General features: G+C 40.8%; 1 protein-coding gene across 2 annotated transcripts; it reads right to left on the reverse strand.

The window, feature by feature from the left end:
* Nucleotides 1–1,145: 1,145 nt before the first annotated feature.
* LOC123492735 (G2/M phase-specific E3 ubiquitin-protein ligase-like) lies at nucleotides 1,146–6,151 on the reverse strand. 2 transcript variants are annotated; one of them, XM_045225867.1, is made up of 11 exons: nucleotides 6,085–6,151; nucleotides 5,604–5,810; nucleotides 4,966–5,066; nucleotides 4,667–4,842; nucleotides 4,115–4,309; nucleotides 3,718–3,804; nucleotides 2,786–3,039; nucleotides 2,580–2,705; nucleotides 2,210–2,350; nucleotides 1,937–2,045; nucleotides 1,146–1,831 (listed from the first exon to the last, which is right to left on the reverse strand). In XM_045225867.1, the coding sequence occupies exons 3-11, from the start codon at nucleotides 4,992–4,994 to the stop codon at nucleotides 1,620–1,622; spliced, it is 1,329 nt and encodes a 442-aa protein (XP_045081802.1). In that variant the 5' UTR covers nucleotides 4,995–5,066; nucleotides 5,604–5,810; nucleotides 6,085–6,151; the 3' UTR covers nucleotides 1,146–1,619. The 2 variants fall into 2 exon arrangements, with proteins under 2 accessions (XP_045081802.1, XP_045081801.1); XM_045225866.1 differs by lacking the exons at nucleotides 5,604–5,810; nucleotides 6,085–6,151 and adding an exon at nucleotides 5,172–5,353.
* Nucleotides 6,152–22,065: the final 15,914 nt, after the last annotated feature.

The raw sequence follows: 22,065 nt of genomic DNA on the forward strand, positions 1-22,065 counted from the left end.
AGTGCAGTTCTGGAGCATCAACTTCTTTGTGGAGTTCCCGCAGTTCAAATTTGCAGCGATGTTCGGTGTGTCAAAGAGGACCATCAGGAGGCGCATGCAACAATACAGTTTAAGGTATTTACACTAAATTCATGAGTTTTCTGTTTATGAATTGCTGCTCTCATACACTCGGAAAGAATATGACGTTTAAGGTAACATTACTTGATGTTGTGTTTTTCTTGTTTGTACAGAAAGACAGATCTCTATTCAGCTGTGAATGATGAGGAGTTAGACCGTATTGTAAGTGAAATTCACAAAGTCATCCAAACACCGGCTACAAGCTAATGCGTGGTCACCTGAATGCAAGAGGTGTGCATGTTCCAAGTGAGTAGATAATAATATGGGCATTATTTAAATGTATTTTTAATTTGGAGCTCTGCCCCTTTGAAAGGTGAAGGAAGCCCGCTTATGGAAAGACATCAACCTGTGAGCTGTAGTTTCTACAGTGCATACTATGCAAAGCTGTATTATTTTAAAAAACTGAATAAGTAACATTTCATTTCTCACTGCCTTGGTGACCAAAAATAACAATCTTGTGTAAGGACATGTCAAACTAGTTTTAAGTACAAGACTGATTATGCTTGTCATCCATTCAGGTTCCTGAAGAATATGGGATCGATTGGAACGGACCTCACTGCCTTCATCGAGGCACTGTGTCAGTCCCCGAGGTTCAGCTGGCCCGTGAGCTCTCAGATGAAGAGGTTGCAATTTTGCCAGCTCCAGGAGTTTCTGTTACTGATGCACTTAGACTATATGTAGAGACTGTGGAAGTGTTATCAAGAATCTTAGACTGATGTCCAACCCATGTTTTTATTTGTTGTGTTAGAACAAGCAAGGAAAAACTGAAAGTTTACTTTCCTTTTAAAAGAAAGGAAAAAAAGCTGTTTCTTTGAAGCTTCCTGTCTCATTATGGTCCACAGAATGACTAACATGAATGCTGTACTGTTAGCACTGAAGGTGCAGAACAGTTTGATTTTAGTAAATGGAAGAAAAAAAGTCAACTACTGCACAGTGTGTTAATGTTTTCAAAGACACTGAACTTGTGTCAATTCATCTGAACTGTGTATGCATTGACATTAGGGCTGGGCAATATGGAGAAAATCAAATATCACATTTTTGACCTAACACCTTGATGTCGATATTGCAACGATATTGTAAGGTTGACAATTGGTGCATTCACAAAATATCTTCCACATTTAGATTTCGGATAAATAACTATCATATTGTGGATATAATGACTAAGTGGTAAAAGGCAAATAATAGAACAGCTAGAACAGTCTGGTAAGTTCAGAAAATGACATCACTTTACTGTAATGCAGCCTTTGAAACCAGGAAAAGACTAAACTTACCATGTAACGATATTACACTTCTTCAAAATCTAATGGTGCTTTTCCATTACATGGTACCTACTCGCCTCGTCCTAAAATCTGCAATGGGAAACGGACGCACAGCGAGTCGAGGCGAGGCGAGTCAAGTAGGTACTGGTAATGGAAAAGCACCTTAAGACGATATCTAGTCTTATATCACGATAGATATAATATTAAAATATTGCCCAGCCCTAATTGACGTCTGAAAAAAACTTAAACAAGCCCAAATCCAGTACTTTTTATGGCAGCGACAAGTGCTTTCTCAAAGTCCATGTAGAGTTTGAAATGAGCTGGCAGCTTTAGGGTTTCAAAGCATGTGGAGGACGTAGGAAGGGTTCCCCCAGAAATCTCCACTCTCAGTTCAGGAGGAAGCATCTCCCAGCCAACCCAGAATGTCAGCAGCTGGGCCAGGGTACCTGATGAAGCTAAAAGTCATAAAATGGATTAAAGACATTTAGTTCAACTGTAATTGATCATATCTATCCATGAGACATAGAAGCATTTGTAAAGAGAGAAAATAAGGTTTATACCTGTTTCAATGAACATCCTTAGAAAGCCAGTGATGCGGCAGGTGGTGTCTAAGTCAAAGTCTTCATCATCACTGTCCTCAACTGGCCATGTGATTTTTTCTAGGAGCATCTTAAAGAAAACAAAAATTGTAATTTAAAAAAGGGAGAACTTATTTTGGTGAAGGACTATGCAGATCAAATTCTTAGAAAATGGAAAAATATCCATCTCAGTCATTGAAAATACACGTAAATTCATCAAGTTAAGTCACAAATATAACTAAATTACTGACTTACCTGGGGTGTGAACTGCATTTCAGCCATTTTGGGGAAAAGAAGTGGTACAACATCCGGCCTAGATGTCAGCAGGGGCCATACCATCACATCTTTCAGTCCCTTTCTCAACTGTTTAATTTGGCGCATGGTCCTCCCAACGACCTAAGAGACAGACCGACCCATATTACAGCCCAAATCCTTAACCCAAATTTGACAAAAGTTGGCACAGTAGGAAAAATGTTAATAAACACAATAAAGTGCTTTATAAAAATCCATTAAAACTCTAGTACTTAAACTCTCGTGTTAACATAACAAGCCAGGGTTCACAACACATTCTATAATTTCAACAAGTACAGCGATGAATTCTGTCACTTAACCAGCAGGAACTCACTGCATGGAGTAGAAGTTTGTTATGTAGCCATCTCCGATTTGTTTTGGTGACTGCCGGAAGATCCCAAGACATGGAAAGATCTGAAACTGTGTCCTTCTGTTCCGGTGTAAGATCTTCATGTTCAAGCTAGAATTAAGACCATACAAGTTATTATATCTGCCCAAGCAATATTTTTTACATGGCAAAGTTTCTTTTAGGTTACATACCAGTTCTATGATGCTCCTGATGTGCAGATCAGGACACTCTTCTGTAACAACAGTAGCCATTTCAGGGTCCCCATTGAACAGTACATGAATTACAGCAGGACTTAGTCCTGTGACATGGGGACCATCATGCAGAAAGGTGTGGCCCAACATCCTTCCTGCAACCCGGAAGAGGTTGCTTTCAATAAGTGCCTCTGATGCTGCTGGAACAAGATGGTCAGGTTCACCCTCAAATAGCAGTGTTCGGCCCATTCCTCCTGTAAAGTACCAAGAGAGCAGGGAATAAAGTCACAACAATTAACCTCTTAAATACATTAAATAAAAATGTATGATAGATAGATAGATAGTTAGATAGATAGATAGATAGATAGATATATTACATCATACTAGTGGCGATTACTTGGCCTGTGGTATTGCTGCTTGTAGAATTCACTTAAACCAAATTGTAGCCTACTCCAAAATGACTTACAGAAGGACCCCAAACCACTTCAAATTCAATTCCCCTGTATACCCTACTACAGACTTACCTGACACAAAACATTGCCCACCGGCCCTCCGCTAAACAGCACATATCCGCGTTCATCAACCACCAGAACGTACGTGTACGCGTGTGTGTGTGTGCGCGCGCATAGAGAGAGGCGGTGTAGAGTGAGTCACGACACAAACAGGTGCTCAGTCAGCGTTGCATGCAGTGTGAGAATGGCAAGCAGCAAGAGCGGCAAAAGCCAATGTGTGCTTCTTTTACCTATATATGTAACGCTATCTTTTGCGTTTATCCAAACGTCGTCAAACTTGGCACTGCACTTACTCGTGACCAGAGCAAGACACCTGTCAAGTTTGAAATCCATCGGACTAACTGAGAGACATGCGCTACAGACAGACATTTCTGCAATTTATAGATGGATTAACCTTCAAAAAATTAGTAAGATACTTACCAAGATCTAGACTGAATCCAAACTGGAGTTTGGATATGATTGTTGTCATAAAGTACCGCATCACTCCCTCTCCGATAGCAACATCACCTGAAATAAAATACTGATAATAACACTGGAAAAAAAGTGGCGGCCTAATACAGGTAACTGGATTTGGTAACATTTAACAAGAAAGGGAGAAAAACTTCTATTGGCTGTAATTCTAGAATAGCATCCTTAATATTGATTATTCCAGATAACAAGAGTATATTGTGCACAATATTCACATACATACATATAACATTTTTATCAATTATATAATTTTGTGCATTCCATTCTCCCATTTAACAATTACATATAAGCTACTTGAGTGGTATAAACTGTACTGATGTATTTATATTATAAATGTTATATTACTTACCAACCAGAGTACAATGAAGTGGACATGCCCATTCTTGCTGCTGTTTATAGAATAAGAGAAGCTCCCGTTCCCTGTCCTCTTCAGAGTCCCTTACATCCATCTTCATTCTAAGTGGTTTCCCAGTTGCATGTTCCCTTAGCAGATTCTCTTTGAAAACTTTGGCAGCTTGAGTGGGTTCTTTAATAAGCTTCCATTCTAAACAAACAACAACAATAAAGTTATCTATTACAGAGAGACATATTGTGAGTTGGCATGTTACCTGCATATACAGATATCCTCTCACTCTACAGAACAGGAGGAAAATTCTGTTCATTTCACTGACAAAACGTGAGACCCAACATCTTCAGAACCTGTCACAACGCTGAGTTGACATAAAAACAGCACTACTAAACAACTACAACTAAATATTAGAAAAATAGAAAAACCCAGTTGCATGTTATTAATTGTCTGTAACTGTATTATCTTATCTAATTATATCCTACAGGTGTTATCTTTCTATTAACTTTTCAGTTACACACAATCTTATAGCAACACTATTGTGATGACACAAACCACTGTCTGTTTCTTTGCGATCCAACTCCTCGTTGACAATCACTGCCGGTACTACTGCACTCTCAGCTGATGTTTCAGGCCTCACTGGAACACTGTCACTGACTAGGGCTGTCTCACTATCATTTTCTTCACTTTGGCCTCCCTCTTGTTCTCTTTCTGATTCCTGCATGGGTGTCCTTGAAGTTAACACAATTGAAATGATGGTCATACTCGCTTATTTGTGTGCACAACAATAAGAGAGACATATTCCCAAAGAAAATAAATTATGCTACCCTTGCATTGCTTTAAGAAGTACATACCCATTGCAGCTCAATCTGTGCAGCTTCATCTCTGAAAAGGGAACTTCCTTCTGACAAGTGATGCAGGGGATGACTGGACCAGAGGCAGGACGTGAGCTCTCCTAACAACAACAACAACAACAAATGGCTTTTAATTAATGATTAAAAGTCACCAGTAATCTTTGTTTTGATTATGTATTAAACTAAGTCTCTGTAAATGTATGTACACAATCTAAGGGTAGATCCTGTTGAAGTGGACGTATGTAGATTGTAGCCTGTCCAATCATCGTCGATGGATCTTTCAGATAGGCAAGGGTGTATCCAGTGCTGGGACACTGAAGCAACGCAAGATTTAGACTGCGAGTAGATCCTACAAGTTTTAGAAATTCAAAGCCTCCCCCTTGTTGGAGCTTCGAAACACTTCCATCAGTTTATTTGTTATAACCATGGGATCGTGGTCATTCCCTGGAGAAAAAAACAAAACAAAATCATAACTCACCTCACCTTAAATTAAGCAAATAAGCCTGTGATAACTATTATTGACACTATGAACACCAATTAAGTTTGAGTCACTATAAAAAGAAATGCAAATAATTTCAACAAGCCACAGACAGTACAAACTTTTTTTACTTTTGGTAAATGCCTAGTTTCGCACTGACCTGAAAATGTTACTTTTTGCTCTCCAAGTCCTGAAGTAAGAAGTTCAGCTTTAAACAGTACGCTTGGAATTTTATCCGCATTGTGGTCAGCCAAACAACAGACAGTGTGTGTGTAGCTTCTTCGGCTAACTTGGACTTGTGCTGGTCGTCTCGTCATATTCCTTCTGGCTCCAATGTTATATGGCGCAAAGAGCCTTGCTACCTCCGCTGCAACACAGAAAACGTAACAGCTCAATGGTCACCAGTCAGCTAAAACAGCCTCTACTTCTATCTTGGGATGCTCAAGCCAGCTAACACCATTTAGCCGATTAGCGAACTAGCTAGGTTTATGCTTCCCCCCATTAACAATAAACGTGTCACGCACGAAGCATCATAATACCGCATGCAAATACATGTTCGAGTCGATCTAATTTAACCTACACGTGTGTCCCGAATCATTAAATAGTAGCACACCTGGCTAACATGAAATTACTTAGCTTACCTTGGACAGGTGTACGTGATTGAGCGGCCGGTATCTGCTGTGACTGAGCTGCCGGAGTCACCGGTGCACGCGGGAGCCGTTGGACTTCTGCTCAGAGCTTCTCAATCAAATTCGCTGCTTCTCTCAGCAGCTCCGGGCAACTTTTAGACATTTTGTCCTGCACCTCACACAGCGTCTCAACATTGGGGCTAGCAGGACCGAGTCTTCTCTTGATTTTTAGCCGTTGCAATGAAAGTACTGTTTAACCGTGTAACTAAACCAACGAGAGGTGAATAGCGCCACCCAGTGTATTGGAATGTGTTCAGTAGCTCTGCATCAATCCATTATCCGGAATTGATTTGTTTTGGCTTGATGCAGAGGGTAACCAATCAGGCGTTAGGTTCCGCCTACCAACTTTTGATGGGTCAGTTTGACAGTTTTAAGTAATTCATGAATCACTCCAACGCAGGACCATGAAATGTAAATGTAAATAGTGAAATAATTATATATGTATTTTACATAAAATGAATCGGTATTTGAATTAATTAATGATACATTTAATTACACATTTATGTATTTAATTCTAATTTTAATTAATTAATGACACATTTAATTAATTAATGACACATTTAAGTAATTATTTAATGGTGTATTTATTTATTTAATTGTGGCACTTTTAGTCCTCCATACTGTTGAAGAGGTATTGACGTGCATCATCCGAATCTTCAATATAAAGCTAACTTATACTAAATATAAATCAATAGTTAGCATTTAGCTTAGTTAGGTTATACAAATCTAGTATATGATTTATGATTTTTATTTACATTTGTGACATTGTTAATTAGAGAGAGAGAGAGAGAGAGAGAGAGAGACAGAGCAAGAGAGAGAAAGATAAATACTGTGTGAGGATTATAATGTCAGTATCTAGGTTTCCATCCAATTGGCAACAGATTTTCATGCGAATATTGTAGAATCTGCATAAAAACAATATGCGCATTTTCCCACCAGAGATGTGTTTCCATCAAATTGACTTGTTCCAGATAAAGGTCTGAGCGTGATGACGTAGTGCACATAACAATACATTTTGCGGTTAAATTCCCATGTACAGAATACAAAATACAAGTTAAATGGGTTTCCATCGCATTTTCAACTGACTGATGGTTTTCTCACCAAAAAAGTTTGGTTAGGCCAACCAACCTTTTCTGAGTCAAGATTACTTTCGCAGTGAAAAAGCAAGCTGTACCTCTCTGATTAATTTTTTATTTTTACATGACTTAAAAAATGTAACATTAACCTAATAAAAATTAGGTTTGTGCATTAGGCCTAATATACAGTGGGGAAAAAAAGTATTTAGTCAGCCACCAATTGTGCAAGTTCTCCCACTTAAAAATATGAGAGAGGCCTGTAATTTTCATCATAGGTACACGTAAACTATGACAGACAAATTGAGAGAGAAAAATACAAAAAAATCACATTGTAGGATTTTTAATGAATTTATTTGCAAATTATGGTGGAAAATAAGTATTTGGTCACCTACAAACAAGCAAGATTTCTGGCTCATACAGACCTGTAACTTCTTCTTTAAGAGGCTCCTCTGTCCTCCACTGTTACCTGTATTAATGGCACCTGTTTGAACTTGTTATCAGTATAAAAGACACCTGTCCACAACCTCAAACAGTCACACTCCAAACTCCACAATGGCCAAGACCAAAGAGCTGTCAAAGGACACCAGAAACAAAATTGTAGACTTGCACCAGGCTGGGAAGACTGAATCTGCAATAGGTAAGCAGCTTGGTTTGAAGAAATCAACTGTGGGAGCAATTATTAGGAAATGGAAGACATACAAGACCACTGATAATCTCCCTCAATCTGGGGCTCCACGCAAGATCTCACCCCGTGGGGTCAAAATGATCACAAGAACAGTGAGCAAAAATCCCAGAACTACACGGGGGGACCTAGTGAATGACCTGCAGAGAGCTGGGACCAAAGTAACAAAGCCTACCATCAGTAACACACTACGCAGCCAGGGACTCAAATCCTGCAGTGCAAGACGTGTCCCCCTGCTTAAGCCAGTACATGTCCAGGCCCGTCTGAAGTGCATTTGGATGATCCAGAAGAGGATTGGGAGAATGTCATATGGTCAGATGAAACCAAAATATAACTTTTTGGTAAAAACTCAACTCGTCATGTTTGGAGGACAAAGAATGCTGAGTTGCATCCAAAGAACACCATACCTACTATGAAGCATGGGGGTGGAAACATCATGCTTTTGGGCTGTTTTTCTGCAAAGGGACCAGGACGACTGATCCGTGTAAAGGAAAGAATGAATGGGGCCATGTATCGTGAGATTGAGTGAAAACCTCCTTCCATCAGCAAGGGCATTGAAGATGAAACGTGGCTGGGTCTTTCAGCATGACAATGATCCCAAACACACCGCCCGGGCAACGAAGGAGTGGCTTCGTAAGAAGCATTTCAAGGTCCTGGAGTGGCCTAGCCAGTCTCCAGATCTCAACCCCATAGAAAATATTTGGAGGGAGTTGAAAGTCTGTGTTGCCCAGCGACAGCCCCAAAACATCACTGCTCTAGAGGAGATCTGCATGGAGGAATGGGCCAAAATACAAGCAACAGTGTGTGAAAACCTTGTGAAGACTTACAGAAAACGTTTGACCTGTGTCATTGCCAACAAAGGGTATATAACAAAGTATTGAGAAACTTTTGTTATTGACCAAATACTTATTTTCCACCATCGTTTGCCAATAAATTCATTAAAAATCCTACAAAGTGATTTTCTGGATTTTTTTTTCTCATTTTGTCTGTCATAGTTGACGTGTACCTATGATGAAAATTACAGGCCTCTCTCATCTTTTTAAGTGGGAGAACTTGCACAATTGGTGGCTGACTAAATACTTTTTTCCCCACTGTATTATCATAGTATATTGGCTATATTGTCCTTCTCAGACCTTATTATATATATTTTTTTTTAGTTTTTTTTTTACTGGACTGATGTTACCTATATTTGATGGGCATGGTGTTTTCAAGATAACTGGGAACTCAAGGAACTCAAATCATGAAGTCAGTGTTCTTCTGGTCGGAAAGTCGGAGCTCTAGAAAGATACCCACGTTTCCGACTTGGAATTCAGAGTTGAATGACCGTTCAAAATATTTTCTCAGTCGGATCTCGTTTTTTCCAGAGTTCCCAGTTGTCTCGAATGAACTGAAGTCGGAGATTTCCGAGCTCCTTGTTGTTTTGAACACGGCAATCTCTGCCGAGGGAAGGAGAGAGCAGCAGAGGGTCCACGTCCGCCTCTCACGGCCCCTGCTCTCTCCTTCCTTTCCTCTGGTGAGACTGACCAGAGAGAGGGGACACAATCTTCCACCTGGTGGCGAATCGCACTGCATCTGCCTCATGCACAAATTCATGTTGTTCCTATGACCAGAGAAAGTGAAATATTCCTTGATATTAAAATAGACACGACGAGCTGCTAATAATAATAAAAACGCAGGGTATCGATACACTACTCATTCATTGCTGCTGCAGCGCAACGGGAAGTAGAGAGAAGCACGTTTTATGTTTTGTAATAGTGTTGAATAAAAACAGTGACAGAGCTGAATAAACAATTAGACATGAACTCACTCATAAAAACAGCAGATCTTTGCTGTATTATTTGACAGTCTCTCTCTGGTCATGGTTTTAAAAGTTATGAAATCTCACGTAGGCTAGTATCAATCTTTGCAGGCTAGTATCAAAACGGTTTTGTGGCGGGGGTCGTGGTAGCTGTGACTTGAGCTATCGGATTGTCCAGCACAGTAGGCGCACCAACAGATCTCCCGGTCCGCCGGGTAAACAGAGTTTGTCTTTTGCGAATAATTAAATGGTTCAAAATGGGAACACTTTGCATACCCGGTGTGCAGGGCTTCTGAATCAAGTGCACCTACCTCCAACAGGGCTTCTGAATCAAGTGCACCTACCATCAACAGGGCTTCTGAATCAAGTGCACCTACCATCAACAGGGCTTCTGAATAAAGTGCACCTACCGCCAACAGGGCTTCTGAATCAAGTGCACCTATCGCCAACAGGGCTTCTGAATCAAGTGCACCTACCATCAACAGCACAACACGAACAATAAAAATAGGAGCCCAAGCCTTTATCGGTTGCTTTTCTACAGAAATGTTTGGTGATCGACTAGCCTACACTATAAAAAGTAAAGGTTCCTGGAGGATCCTTTAGGGGTTCTTCCAATTTATACTGTGGGGGAACCCTATACGTTCTTCTAAGAACCGCTTTTAATGGATCGTCAAAGAACCTTTTGAATAACCTTTTTGGGGTTAATTTTCTAACTACCACCCCTCCCTATTATTATTAATAATATGCTTAACAATAACAACAATAACACAATATTTTAGTTGTCAGTGTTTATTATGATTTGAGTGGCAAAGCAGAATATAAAAATCCAAATATGAGGTAAACTCCCAGCAGAGCCCCAAGTCCAATGGATATATCCTCTGGCATGTTGATGTTAATGTGTTGATGTTCTCCATATCCATAGTCAGAATGATTTTGCAGTGCATGGTGATCGAACAGGTTTCCTGTTATATTCATCAGAGGTGTAGGGAGGGTGAAGTCTGTGAATCCCAAAAATAGTAGTTATACAGATGATTAACAAAACATGCACATGACAGTACTCATACCTTGGTTTTTGTGGTAAATGTGAATGAAAAAACTGTTTTAATAATGGTTTTCATAAACATACCTTGTCCATAATGTAGAGGCCTATGGGATATATACAATGTTAAATTGAGGCGAACTTTTGAATGGTAGTGTAGGTAATCACTGTAGTATAAAGGATCGCCACATAGGGATCACTGTAGTATAAGGGATCACCAAATAGGGATCACTGTAGTATAAGGGATCACCAAATAGGGATCACTGTAGTATAAGGGATCACCATATAGGGATCACTGCAGTATAAGGGATCACCATATAGGGATCACTGTAGGGATAAGGGATCACCACATAGGTAATCACTGTAGTATAAGGGATCACCACATAGGGATCACTGTAGTATAAGGGATCACCACATAGGGATCACTGTAGGGATAATGGATCACCACATAGGGATCACTGTAGTATTATGGATCACCACATAGGTAATCACTGTAGTATAAGAGATCACCACATAGGGATCACTGTAGTATAAGGGATCACCACATAGGGATCACTGTAGGGATAATGGATCACCACATAGGGATCACTGTAGTATAAGGGATCACCATATAGGGATCACTGTAGGGATAAGGGATCACCTAATAGGTAATCACTGTAGTATAAGGGATCACCACATAGGGATCACTGCAGTATAAGGGATCACCATATAGCGATCACTGTAGGGATAAGGGATCACCACATAGGTAAACACTGTAGTATAAGGGATCACCATATAGGGATCACTGTAGGGATAAGGGATCACCTAATAGGTAATCACTGTAGTATAAGGGATCACCACATAGGGATCACTGCAGTATAAGGGATCACCATATAGCGATCACTGTAGGGTTAAGGGATCACCACATAGGTAATCACTGTAGTATAAGGGATCACCACATAGGGATCACTGCAGTATAAGGGATCACCATATAGCGATCACTGTAGGGTTAAGGGATCACCACATAGGTAATCACTGTAGTATGAGGGATCACCACATAGGGTTCACTGTAGGGATAATGGATCACCACATAGGGATCACTGTAGTATAAGGGATCACCACATAGGTAATCACTGTAGTATAAGGGATCACCACATAGGGATCACTGTAGTATAAGGGATAACCACATAGGGATCACTGTAGTATAAGGGATCACCATATAGAGATCACTGTAGGGATAAGGGATCACCACATAGGTAATCACTGTAGTATAAGGGATCACCAAATAGGGATCACTGTAGTATAAGGGATCACCAAATAGGGATCACTGTAGGGATAAGGGATCACCACATAGGTAATCACTGTAGTATAAGGGATCACCACATAGGGATCACTGTAGTATAAGGGATCACCACATAGGGATCACTGTAGGGATAATGGATCACCACATAGGGATCACTGTAGTATAAGGGATCACCACATAGGTAATCACTGTAGTATACGGGATCACCACATAGGGATCACTGTAGTATAAGGGATCACCACATAGGTAATCACTGTAGTATAAGGGATCACCACATAGGGATCACTGTAGTATAAGGGATCACCACAAAGGGATCACTGTAGGGATAATAGATCACCACAAAGGGATCACTGTAGTATAAGGGATCACCACATAGGTAATCACTGTAGTATAAGGGATCACCACATAGGGATCACTGTAGTATAAGGGATCACCACATAGGTATCACTGTAGTATAAGGGATCACCATATAGGGATCACTGTAGGGATAAGGGATCACCACATAGGTAACACTGTAGTATAAGGGATCACCACATAGGGATCACTGTAGTATAAGGGATCACCACATAGGGATCACTGTAGTATAAGGGATCACAACATAGGGATCACTTTAGGGATAATGGATCACCACATAGGGATCACTGTAGTATAAGGGATCACCACATAGGGATCACTGTAGTATAAGGGATCACCACATAGGTAATCACTGTAGTATAAGGGATCACCACATAGGGATCACTGTAGTATAAGGGATCACCACATAGGGATCACTGTAAGGATAATGGATCACCACATAGGGATCACTGTACTATAAGGGATCACCACATAGGTAATCACTGTAGTATAAGGGATCACCACATAGGTAATCACTGTAGTATAAGGGATCACCACATAGGGATCACTGTAGTATAAGGGATCACCACATAGGGATCAATGTAGGGATAATGGATCACCACATAGGGATCACTGTAGTATAAGGGATCACAACATAGGTAATCACTGTAGTATAAGGGATCACCACATAGGGATCACTGTAGTATAAGGGATCACCACATAGGGATCACTGTAGTATAAGGGATCACCACATAGGGATCACTGCAGTATAAGGGATCACCACATAGGGATCACTGTAGTATAAGGGATCACCACATAGGGATTACTGTAGTATAAGGGATCACCACCTAGGGATCACTGTAGGGATAAGGGATCACCATATAGAGATCACTGTAGTATAAGGGATCACCACATAGGGATCACTGTAGTATAAGGTATCACCACATAGGGATCACTGTAGTATAAGGGATCACCACATAGGGATAACTGTAGTATAAGGGATCACCACATAGGGATCACTGTAGGGATAAGGGATCACCACATAGGGATCACTGTAGTGTAAGGGATCACCACATAGGGATCACTGTAGTATAAGGGATCACCACATAGGGATCACTGTAGGGATAAGGGATCGCCACATAGGGATCACTGTAGGGATAAGGGATCACCACATAGGGATCACTGTAGGGATAAGGGATCACAACATATGTAATCACGGCACCCAGAACCAAATGTTGTTTGTGTGCTGGTCTTTTTTACCTGGAGGCCCATGCAGCTTGGCTTTCTTCACTGAGAGAGAGAGAGAGAGAGAGAGAGAGAGAGAGAGAGAGAGAGAGAAGAGAAAAGTTAGTCCTGTGTTCAGAAGTGACATGAAATTACACAATATATGTGTTACTTCTTTCTATATTAATGACTGTGGTTTGTAGAGTTCAGAGAGAAAGACAGAAACAGCAGGAGACACAGAGATGTGAGACTATTGATAGACACACACACCGTGATGCTAAACTGGTGATTTGTCTGGTGCTGTTGCTCGGCACTGCTCGCCATGGTTCATGCCAGGTTAGCAGACTGATACTCAGGGCAGGCCCAGTGTCCTAGTTAGCACTCTGCCAGCCAGGCAGCCAGTCAGTCAGTCCACTGTAATACCCACTCCAGCCTCTGGAGGATAGAGCTGCAGCCGTATCGTTACCAGTCTCAACCTGAGAAAACTACTGATCGGTTATTAGCAGTCTCACAGTTGGTTGGTTACAGCAGTTTCACAGTTGGTTGATTACAGCAGTCTCACAGTTGGTTGGTTACAGCAGTCTCACAGTTGGTTGGTTACAGCAGTCTCACAGTTGGTTGGTTACAGCAGTCTCACAGTTGGTTGGTTACAGCAGTCTCACAGTTGGTTGATTACAGCAGTCTCACAGTTGGTTGGTTACAGCAGTCTCACAGTTGGTTGGTTACAGCAGTCTCACAGTTGGTTGATTACAGCAGTCTCACAGTTGGTTGGTTACAGCAGTCTCACAGTTGGTTGGTTACAGCAGTCTCACAGTTGGTTGATTACAGCAGTGACTCAGTTATTTCACTTTAAAACGTATGCCAAATAATAACCATTGGTTTCCAAGATTAACAAACCATACAACTCTATGCACAAGGACTACTTTTAACCATTTCCTCTGAAAAATGTGCAAAAACTAATTTAGTGATAGAACTGTGCAGATGCAAACTTTGGTAATGGAATTATTGTAAAATCTCCCTCCGTTTTTAACGTGACCACGTTTAAATATCTTCTCCGAATTAAGTTTCAAAGTAGAGCACAGTAGAGCATAGTAGAGTAGAGCACAGTAGAGCACAGTAGAGTAGAGCACAGTAGAGTAGAGCACAGTAGAGTACAGTAGAGCACAGTAGAGATCATAGTAGTGGACTAGTCTGGAACCGATCTGGAGCCTCAGCTCACATCCAAATCATGTGTCATGGCCGTACTCCTCACAGTGGTTTCCTAAACCAGGGTGTCTTGAAGGTAGACTCAGTGATATGACTTAGATGCAGAAAGGAAACATCATACTGGGTCAATTTCCGCAACAACTAAGAGTGTTGAAGCGCGATGCTCAACTTCTCAGCTGTTTTGATCCCGTGGCTATCACACTGCAACAGCGTGAAGTGAACCTGGGCACATGCAGCAGATACTGTGTGTGACTGTGAGAACAAAGTCTTGCATCTCACCCATCTCAATATCTGCAGTGCTGCCCGTAGCAATGTCAATTCACTCAGTCTACCTTTAAGGGTTAAGGGTTAATGTTAGGGTCAGTTTTAGGTTTTGACTAGTCGGGCTGTCAGTGGGATGTTGGTCAGAAAAGTCAATTTAGTCTTTGGCTTCTCAAACCTGTCCTCCCCCTAACCAATTCATGATATGTATTCCACCACCAGCACACCTGATTCACTAATCAGAGGTTTTGATGATTAGTTGACCAGTGGCACAAAGTGGGCTCAATCTAGGTCAACTATGTGGAGTGTCTCCAGGGACAGTACAGTACAGACTGAGAACAACAGTGGAGTTTACTCAACTCATTCAAACTATCATGACTATTGCTTAGAGAGAAGATCTGCACAAGCGCATCATAAAGTGTAAGATATTGCAAGAGAGGACAATATGGTGGAAGGTAGCCAAAGTGGAATCAAAATTCATAGGCCTAATCATCAATCAGATGTGAAATATAAAACCAAAATCTACACATAAAGGCAAATGTCATCTACATGTGTTATAGAATAGCTCCCTTCTCACATTCCAGGTCATGCTTGGACTGGAACGTGCCAACTCAACGGTCTATGCGCAGCTACCCAATAGCCTACAGACAGACTTTCCTGAGTGCCATGTCATTAATGTGACAGATATGTACGGTATAATAAGAACAGGGAAGAGGAATAGAACCAACCTCTGACGCACAGCAGAGACATCGCTGCTGAGATTTTACCATGGAGCAAGAGTCCCCCTAGAATTTAAAAACAGTCGTTCCGTTTCAATGAATGTACTCCCCAAACGCTTGTCGCGTCGCAAACTATCCTTTCAGCGGATGGATGATGCGCCGCTGCCATTCACTTCGATGAGGAGTTGGACGAACGCTCCTCCAGCTCACGATATGCAACGATGGCGCACGACAATCAACAGGCAACCATCAGGAGGTTACGAATGACTGTCACAGGGACAAACCAATAAGAGTTTATAATTAATTGGAATAGGCGGGTCTTGAGGTAACGGTGGCCAATTGAAAACTGATCAAATGGAATCTGGTGCCCCAGGGAACATTAATATTTTAATATATAAATGTATAAATATATAAAAACACTTTATTTTGTGGTACTTTTACCGCTTTTTCTCCCCAATTTCGTGATATCCAACTGGTAGTTCCAGTCCTGTCCCATCGCTGCTATTCCAGGTGTAGTCCAGCAGTTAGTGATGGTGACGCACGGAACAGTTCGCACTGGACAGGTGCACTAGAGATTGTATGTTTGTTTGTACTGTTATGGCTGTTATGTTATTATTTTGTGTACTCACTACACACCCACATATGTATTTGTGTGGGAAATGTTTGTACGTTGTGGTTGCTGTTTTGTATTTCATTGAACGTTAGGTCCATACAAAGAGAAATCACAGAACATAGGCTACCAGATAACCTTAGGCAAAAATAGACGACATACAAGTAAAGTGAAAATAGTTCATAATGTCTTTATCAATTATGAGTAGCTAAACAATATCGACTTTTGGACACATGCGCAGGAGAACCCCTAGCTGTCAATCAAGCAGGCGCGGATAACCATTATGATGCTCAAGTGTTTCAAATGACGCAACAATACAGCTCCAGGCCAGGTAAAGTTTCTTCCTGTCAAAGATATTACTCAGTTCCACACTAAAACTGCGATTTGACAAGAGTTATTTGAGGTGAGTCAAATATTTAGCAAAGTTTACAATACATTAACCATCCGCTAGCCTACTTCACTTAGTTGACAACTCAACCAAATGTAAATCAAAACTAGATGTTAAACCGACATCTGTGCCCAATGGGATATCACAGTTCAATGTCAAACAGATTGATGCAACAATACTCTTTACATTGGATTGAAAAAGGTTCATATTATTACTGATTGAATGGCAATCTCAGTCTTTTAAGAGGCCATCTGGTGGAATGGAGAAGGACGAGATGATTGAAAAATTACAGTGTGAGACAGACAATCTCAGAGCCCTTTTAAAGGATGAAAGGAGCAGAAGAAGAGTAGAAAGGGGTGTAATGAAAGAGTGGAAGGCTGAGATCCTGAGACTGAGGGAGGCAGAGAGACTGAGGGAGGCAGAGAGACTGAGGGAGGCAGAGATACAGAGGGAGGCAGAGAGACAGAGACAGAGGGAGGCAGAGATACAGAGACCGAGGGAAGCAGAGAGACAGAGGGAGGCAGAGAGACAGAGGGAGGCAGAGAGACAGACTGAGGGAGGCAGAGAGACAGACTGAGGGAGGCAGAGAGACAGACTGAGGGAGGCAGAGAGGCAGAGTGAGGGAGGCAGAGAGACAGACTGAGGGAGGCAGAGAGGCAGAGAAAAATGGAGGAGATCAACAGACTCAAACAACTGGTGGATCTGCTGATAACGAAACTACAACTGGCCCAGGTAAGATATTACATTGTTATTATTAAAAGGCAGTGTATATTTACCCGGCTGAAAATGAATGGCGGTGGATAGCGGTATGCTAACCCAATGTTAACTTTTATGCCTTTCTCTCACCTTAACCCTTACCTTACCTTAACCTCACTGAAACTATACCTAACCTTAACCCAACCCTAGGTCCTGAACCTAACCATTACCCTAACCTTAAACCAACCCTAGGTCCTGAACCTAACCATTACCCTAACCTTAACCTTAACCCAACCCTAGGTCCTGAACCTAACCATTACCCTAACCTTAACCTTAACCCAACCCTAGGTCCTGAACCTAACCATTACCCTAACCCTAACCTTAACCTTAACCCAACCCTAGGTCCTGAACCTAACCATTACCCTAACCTTAAACCAACCCTAGGTCCTGAACCTAACCATTACCCTAACCTTAACCTTAACCCAACCCTAGGTCCTGAACCTACCCTAACCTTCATTTATCTCAACCCCTATGCCTTTCTTCTGCCTGTCGAATATCCACTTCCTTATTAATATCATTACTGTTGTTGTTGTTGATGATAACTGTATGTGTGCAGGTTGTAAATAATTACATCAGTGAAACATCATTTGTAGGAGTAATTTCTACAAGCATAAACATCAAAGGCAACATTGTTGTAACATCACACAAATTGTAACGGGTATTTCTCAAACCCCTAACTGAATGGGAAAACTAGTTGTGTGTTTGTATTTGTACAGATGTTGGACATAATTGATTCCATAAAATGTCTCATGATTTTTTCAAACCATGTCAATACATTAATTGACAATGAATTGACCAGATTAATTGGTCAAAATGACCCTGCTATCGATGTTGTCCAGTGTTTGATTCAATTACCTAGCTCTAGGTTGTATTTCTATGTATCATTCACTGCAAATCCTTTGAAAGTATGTCTTGGTCATAAATGAGCACTAATTGAACCTTTTAAAAATGAAGCAAGAGATAGCGATATTGAGGCTATGGCAGAAAGTCATGGAGGATCAGCGACCAAGACTGGCCTGGAACAACAAACCTATTGAGACGGAAAGACAGAGTGAAAGACAGAGGGAAAGGGAGAGAAAAGCAGAATTGGAGAGACAAGAAATGAAGGAGAAAGTGAAACAGGCAGAGGAAACAATAAAAGCGTTAGAACGAGAGATTGAGAGATTGAAAGAGATTGAACAGGAAATAGCATTTGAAAGAAAAAGAGACATGCGTATTGCAGAGAATGAGGAAGTCAAACAGGTTAACAAAAAGGTAAAAGAGTTGAGAGAGAGAGGTTGAGAGATTGAAAGAAGACATGACAACAAAAGAGATTCAATACAAAATAAAATTTCAAAGAGCGAAAGAAGCGTTTAGAAGACAGAATGAAAGAGTGAAACAGGTTAACAAAAATGTACTAGTGTTAGACAGAGAGGTTGCGAGAATGAAAGAAGAGATTACATTGAAAGATGAGACTGGACCAGAGAGAAAATTTGATAGAGACAGAGAGAGAGATGGAGAGAGAGATGGAGAGAGAGAGATGGAGATGGAGGGAGAGATAGAGATGGAGAGAGAGATAGAGAGAGAGACAGCCCTCATCAATGACAACAAGACGTCTGAACTGGAGGAAATCTTCAAGGATATCAAGGAACAGATGACAGAATTAGAAAATATGGAAACAGACGAGTATACATGGAAACAGAACCAAATGGCCATGGAGGAGAAGACAGAGGGTGAGAACGACACACAGAAAGAGGTAGAAAGAACGAGAAAAGAGAAAATACCAAAACAGGGACAACAAGAAGAGGAGAAGAAGAAGGAGATGGAGGGAGGAGAAGAAGAGGAGAGACACAAACAGAAGCAAATAGAGATGGAAGAGGAAGAAAGAGAGAGGGAGAACAAGAGATGCAAGGAGATAGAAAGGAAGAGTATGGAGAAGAGACAGAAAAAAATAGAAGAAGAAGAAGAGAGACAGAGAGAGATTGAAAGAAAGAGAATGGAGAAGAGACAGAAAAAAATAGAAGAAGAAGAGAGACAGAGAGAGATTGAAAGAAAGCATGAAGAAGAAAGATATAAACAGCAAATAGAGATGGAAGAGGAAGAAAGAGAGAGGGAGAACAAAAGATGCAAGGAGATAGAAAGGAAGAGTATGGAGAAGAGACAGAAAAAAATAGAAGAAGAAGAAGAGAGACAGAGAGAGATTGAAAGAAAGAGAATGGAGAACAGACAGAAAAAAATAGAAGAAGAAGAGACACAGAGAGAGATTGAAAGAAAGCATGAAGAAGAAAGATTTAAACAGCAAATAGAGATGGAAGAGGAAGTAAGGGAGAGGGAGAACAAAAGATGCAAGGAGATAGAAAGGAAGAGTATGGAGAAGAGACAGAAAAAAATAGAAGAAGGAGAGACAGAGAGAGATTGAAAGAAAGAGAATGGAGAAGAGACAGAAAAAAATAGAAGAAGAAGAGAGACAGAGAGAGATTGAAAGAAAGCATGAAGAAGAAAGATTTAAACAGCAAATAGAGATGGAAGAGGAAGAAAGGGAGAGGGAGAACAAAAGATGCAAGGAGATAGAAAGGAAGAGTATGGAGAAGAGACAGAAAAAAATAGAAGAAGAAGAAGAGAGACAGAGAGAGATTCAAAGAAAGAGAATGGAGAACAGACAGAAAAAAATAGAAGAAGAAGAGACACAGAGAGAGATTGAAAGAAAGCATGAAGAAGAAAGATTTAAACAGCAAATAGAGATGGAAGAGGAAGAAAGGGAGAGGGAGAACAAAAGATGCAAGATAGAAAGGAAGAGTATGGAGAAGAGACAGAAAAAAATAGAAGAAGAAGAGAGACAGAGAGAGATTGAAAGAAAGAGAATGGAGAAGAGACAGAAAAAAATAGAAGAAGAAGAGAGACAGAGAGAGATTGAAAGGAAGCATGAAGAAGAAAGATTTAAACAGCAAATAGAGATGGAAGAGGAAGAAAGGGAGAGGGAGAACAAAATATGCAAGGAGATAGAAAGGAAGAGTATGGAGAAGAGACAGAAAAAAATAGAAGAAGAAGAGAGACAGAGAGAGATTGAAAGAAAGAGAATGGAGAAGAGACAGAAAAAAATAGAAGAAGAAGAGAGACAGAGAGAGATTGAAAGAAAGCATGAAGAAGAAAGATGTAAACAGCAAATAGAGATGGAAGAGGAAGAAAGAGAGAGGGAGAACAAAAGATGCAAGGAGATAGAAAGGAAGAGTATGGAGAAGAGACAGAAAAAAATAGAAGAAGAAGAAGAGAGACAGAGAGAGATTGAAAGAAAGAGAATGGAGAACAGACAGAAAAAAAATAGAAGAAGAAGAGACACAGAGAGAGATTGAAAGAAAGCATGAAGAAGAAAGATTTAAACAGCAAATAGAGATGGAAGAGGAAGAAAGGGAGAGGGAGAACAAAAGATGCAAGGAGATAGAAAGGAAGAGTATGGAGAAGAGACAGAAAAAAATAGAAGAAGAAGAGAGACAGAGAGAGATTGAAAGAAAGAGAATGGAGAAGAGACAGAAAAAAATAGAAGAAGAAGAGAGACAGAGAGAGATTGAAAGGAAGCATGAAGAAGAAAGATTTAAACAGCAAATAGAGATGGAAGAGGAAGAAAGGGAGAGGGAGAACAAAAGATGCAAGGAGATAGAAAGGAAGAGTATGGAGAAGAGACAGAAAAAAATAGAAGAAGAAGAAGAGAGACAGAGAGAGATTGAAAGAAAGCATGAAGAAGAAAGATGTAAACAGCAAATAGAGATGGAAGAGGAAGAAAGGGAGAGGGAGAACAAGAGACAGAGAGAGAGAGAAGAGATAGACAGACGACAACAACAAGAGGAGAGACAGAAACAAATGGAGAAAGAGACTCAGAATCAGAGAGAGATGGAATTAAAAGATCAGCAACACAAAGAGATGGAGGAAGAAAAGATTGAGGGACAGAATGAACTGGAGAGAGAGAGGGAAGAAAAGCAGAAAGTGATTAAGGAAGCAGAGGAGGAGGAAAGAGAAAGAGAAGAAGAGAGAAGAAAGGAAGTAAGCATGAAGAAGCATGTAGTAGTTAATGTTAAAGAAAAAAGCACGGGGAAGTCTTCAACAGGCGTAAACAGAGGAGGTTAGAAGTGTTGAAGGGGGAACGAGAACAAATGGAAAGAGGACAACAAATCAGGAGGGAGAAGGAGGAAAGACTGCTGGAGATGGAAAGAAAACAGGAGAGGGCAAGACGACAAGAGGAGCAGGCTAAAAAACGAGAGATTGAAATTGCTAGACAGAAAGAAAGGTTCAGACTAAGAGAGGAGGAGAGTCAGAGAGAGGAGGAGAGAGAGGAGGAGAGAGAGGAGGAGAGAGAGGAGGAGAGAGAGGAGGAGAAGAACCCTGAAGAGGAGGAGGAGAATGAAGATGACAAGGAGGATCTTGTCCCAGCCGATAAAAGTATCCGAAGGAGAGCTGTGGGCTGGTTGAATAAGAAGTGGGAGAAGAGGAACCTCAGAAAGATAGAGAGAACATATCAGAGAGAGAAGGAGGAGAGAGAGGAGGAGAGAAAGAGAGCCATTCAAGGCCATTTAGCTTTAATCAGAGAG

Source organism: Coregonus clupeaformis, chromosome 16, assembly GCF_020615455.1.
Source record: "Coregonus clupeaformis isolate EN_2021a chromosome 16, ASM2061545v1, whole genome shotgun sequence".
Classification (NCBI taxonomy): domain Eukaryota; kingdom Metazoa; phylum Chordata; class Actinopteri; order Salmoniformes; family Salmonidae; genus Coregonus; species Coregonus clupeaformis.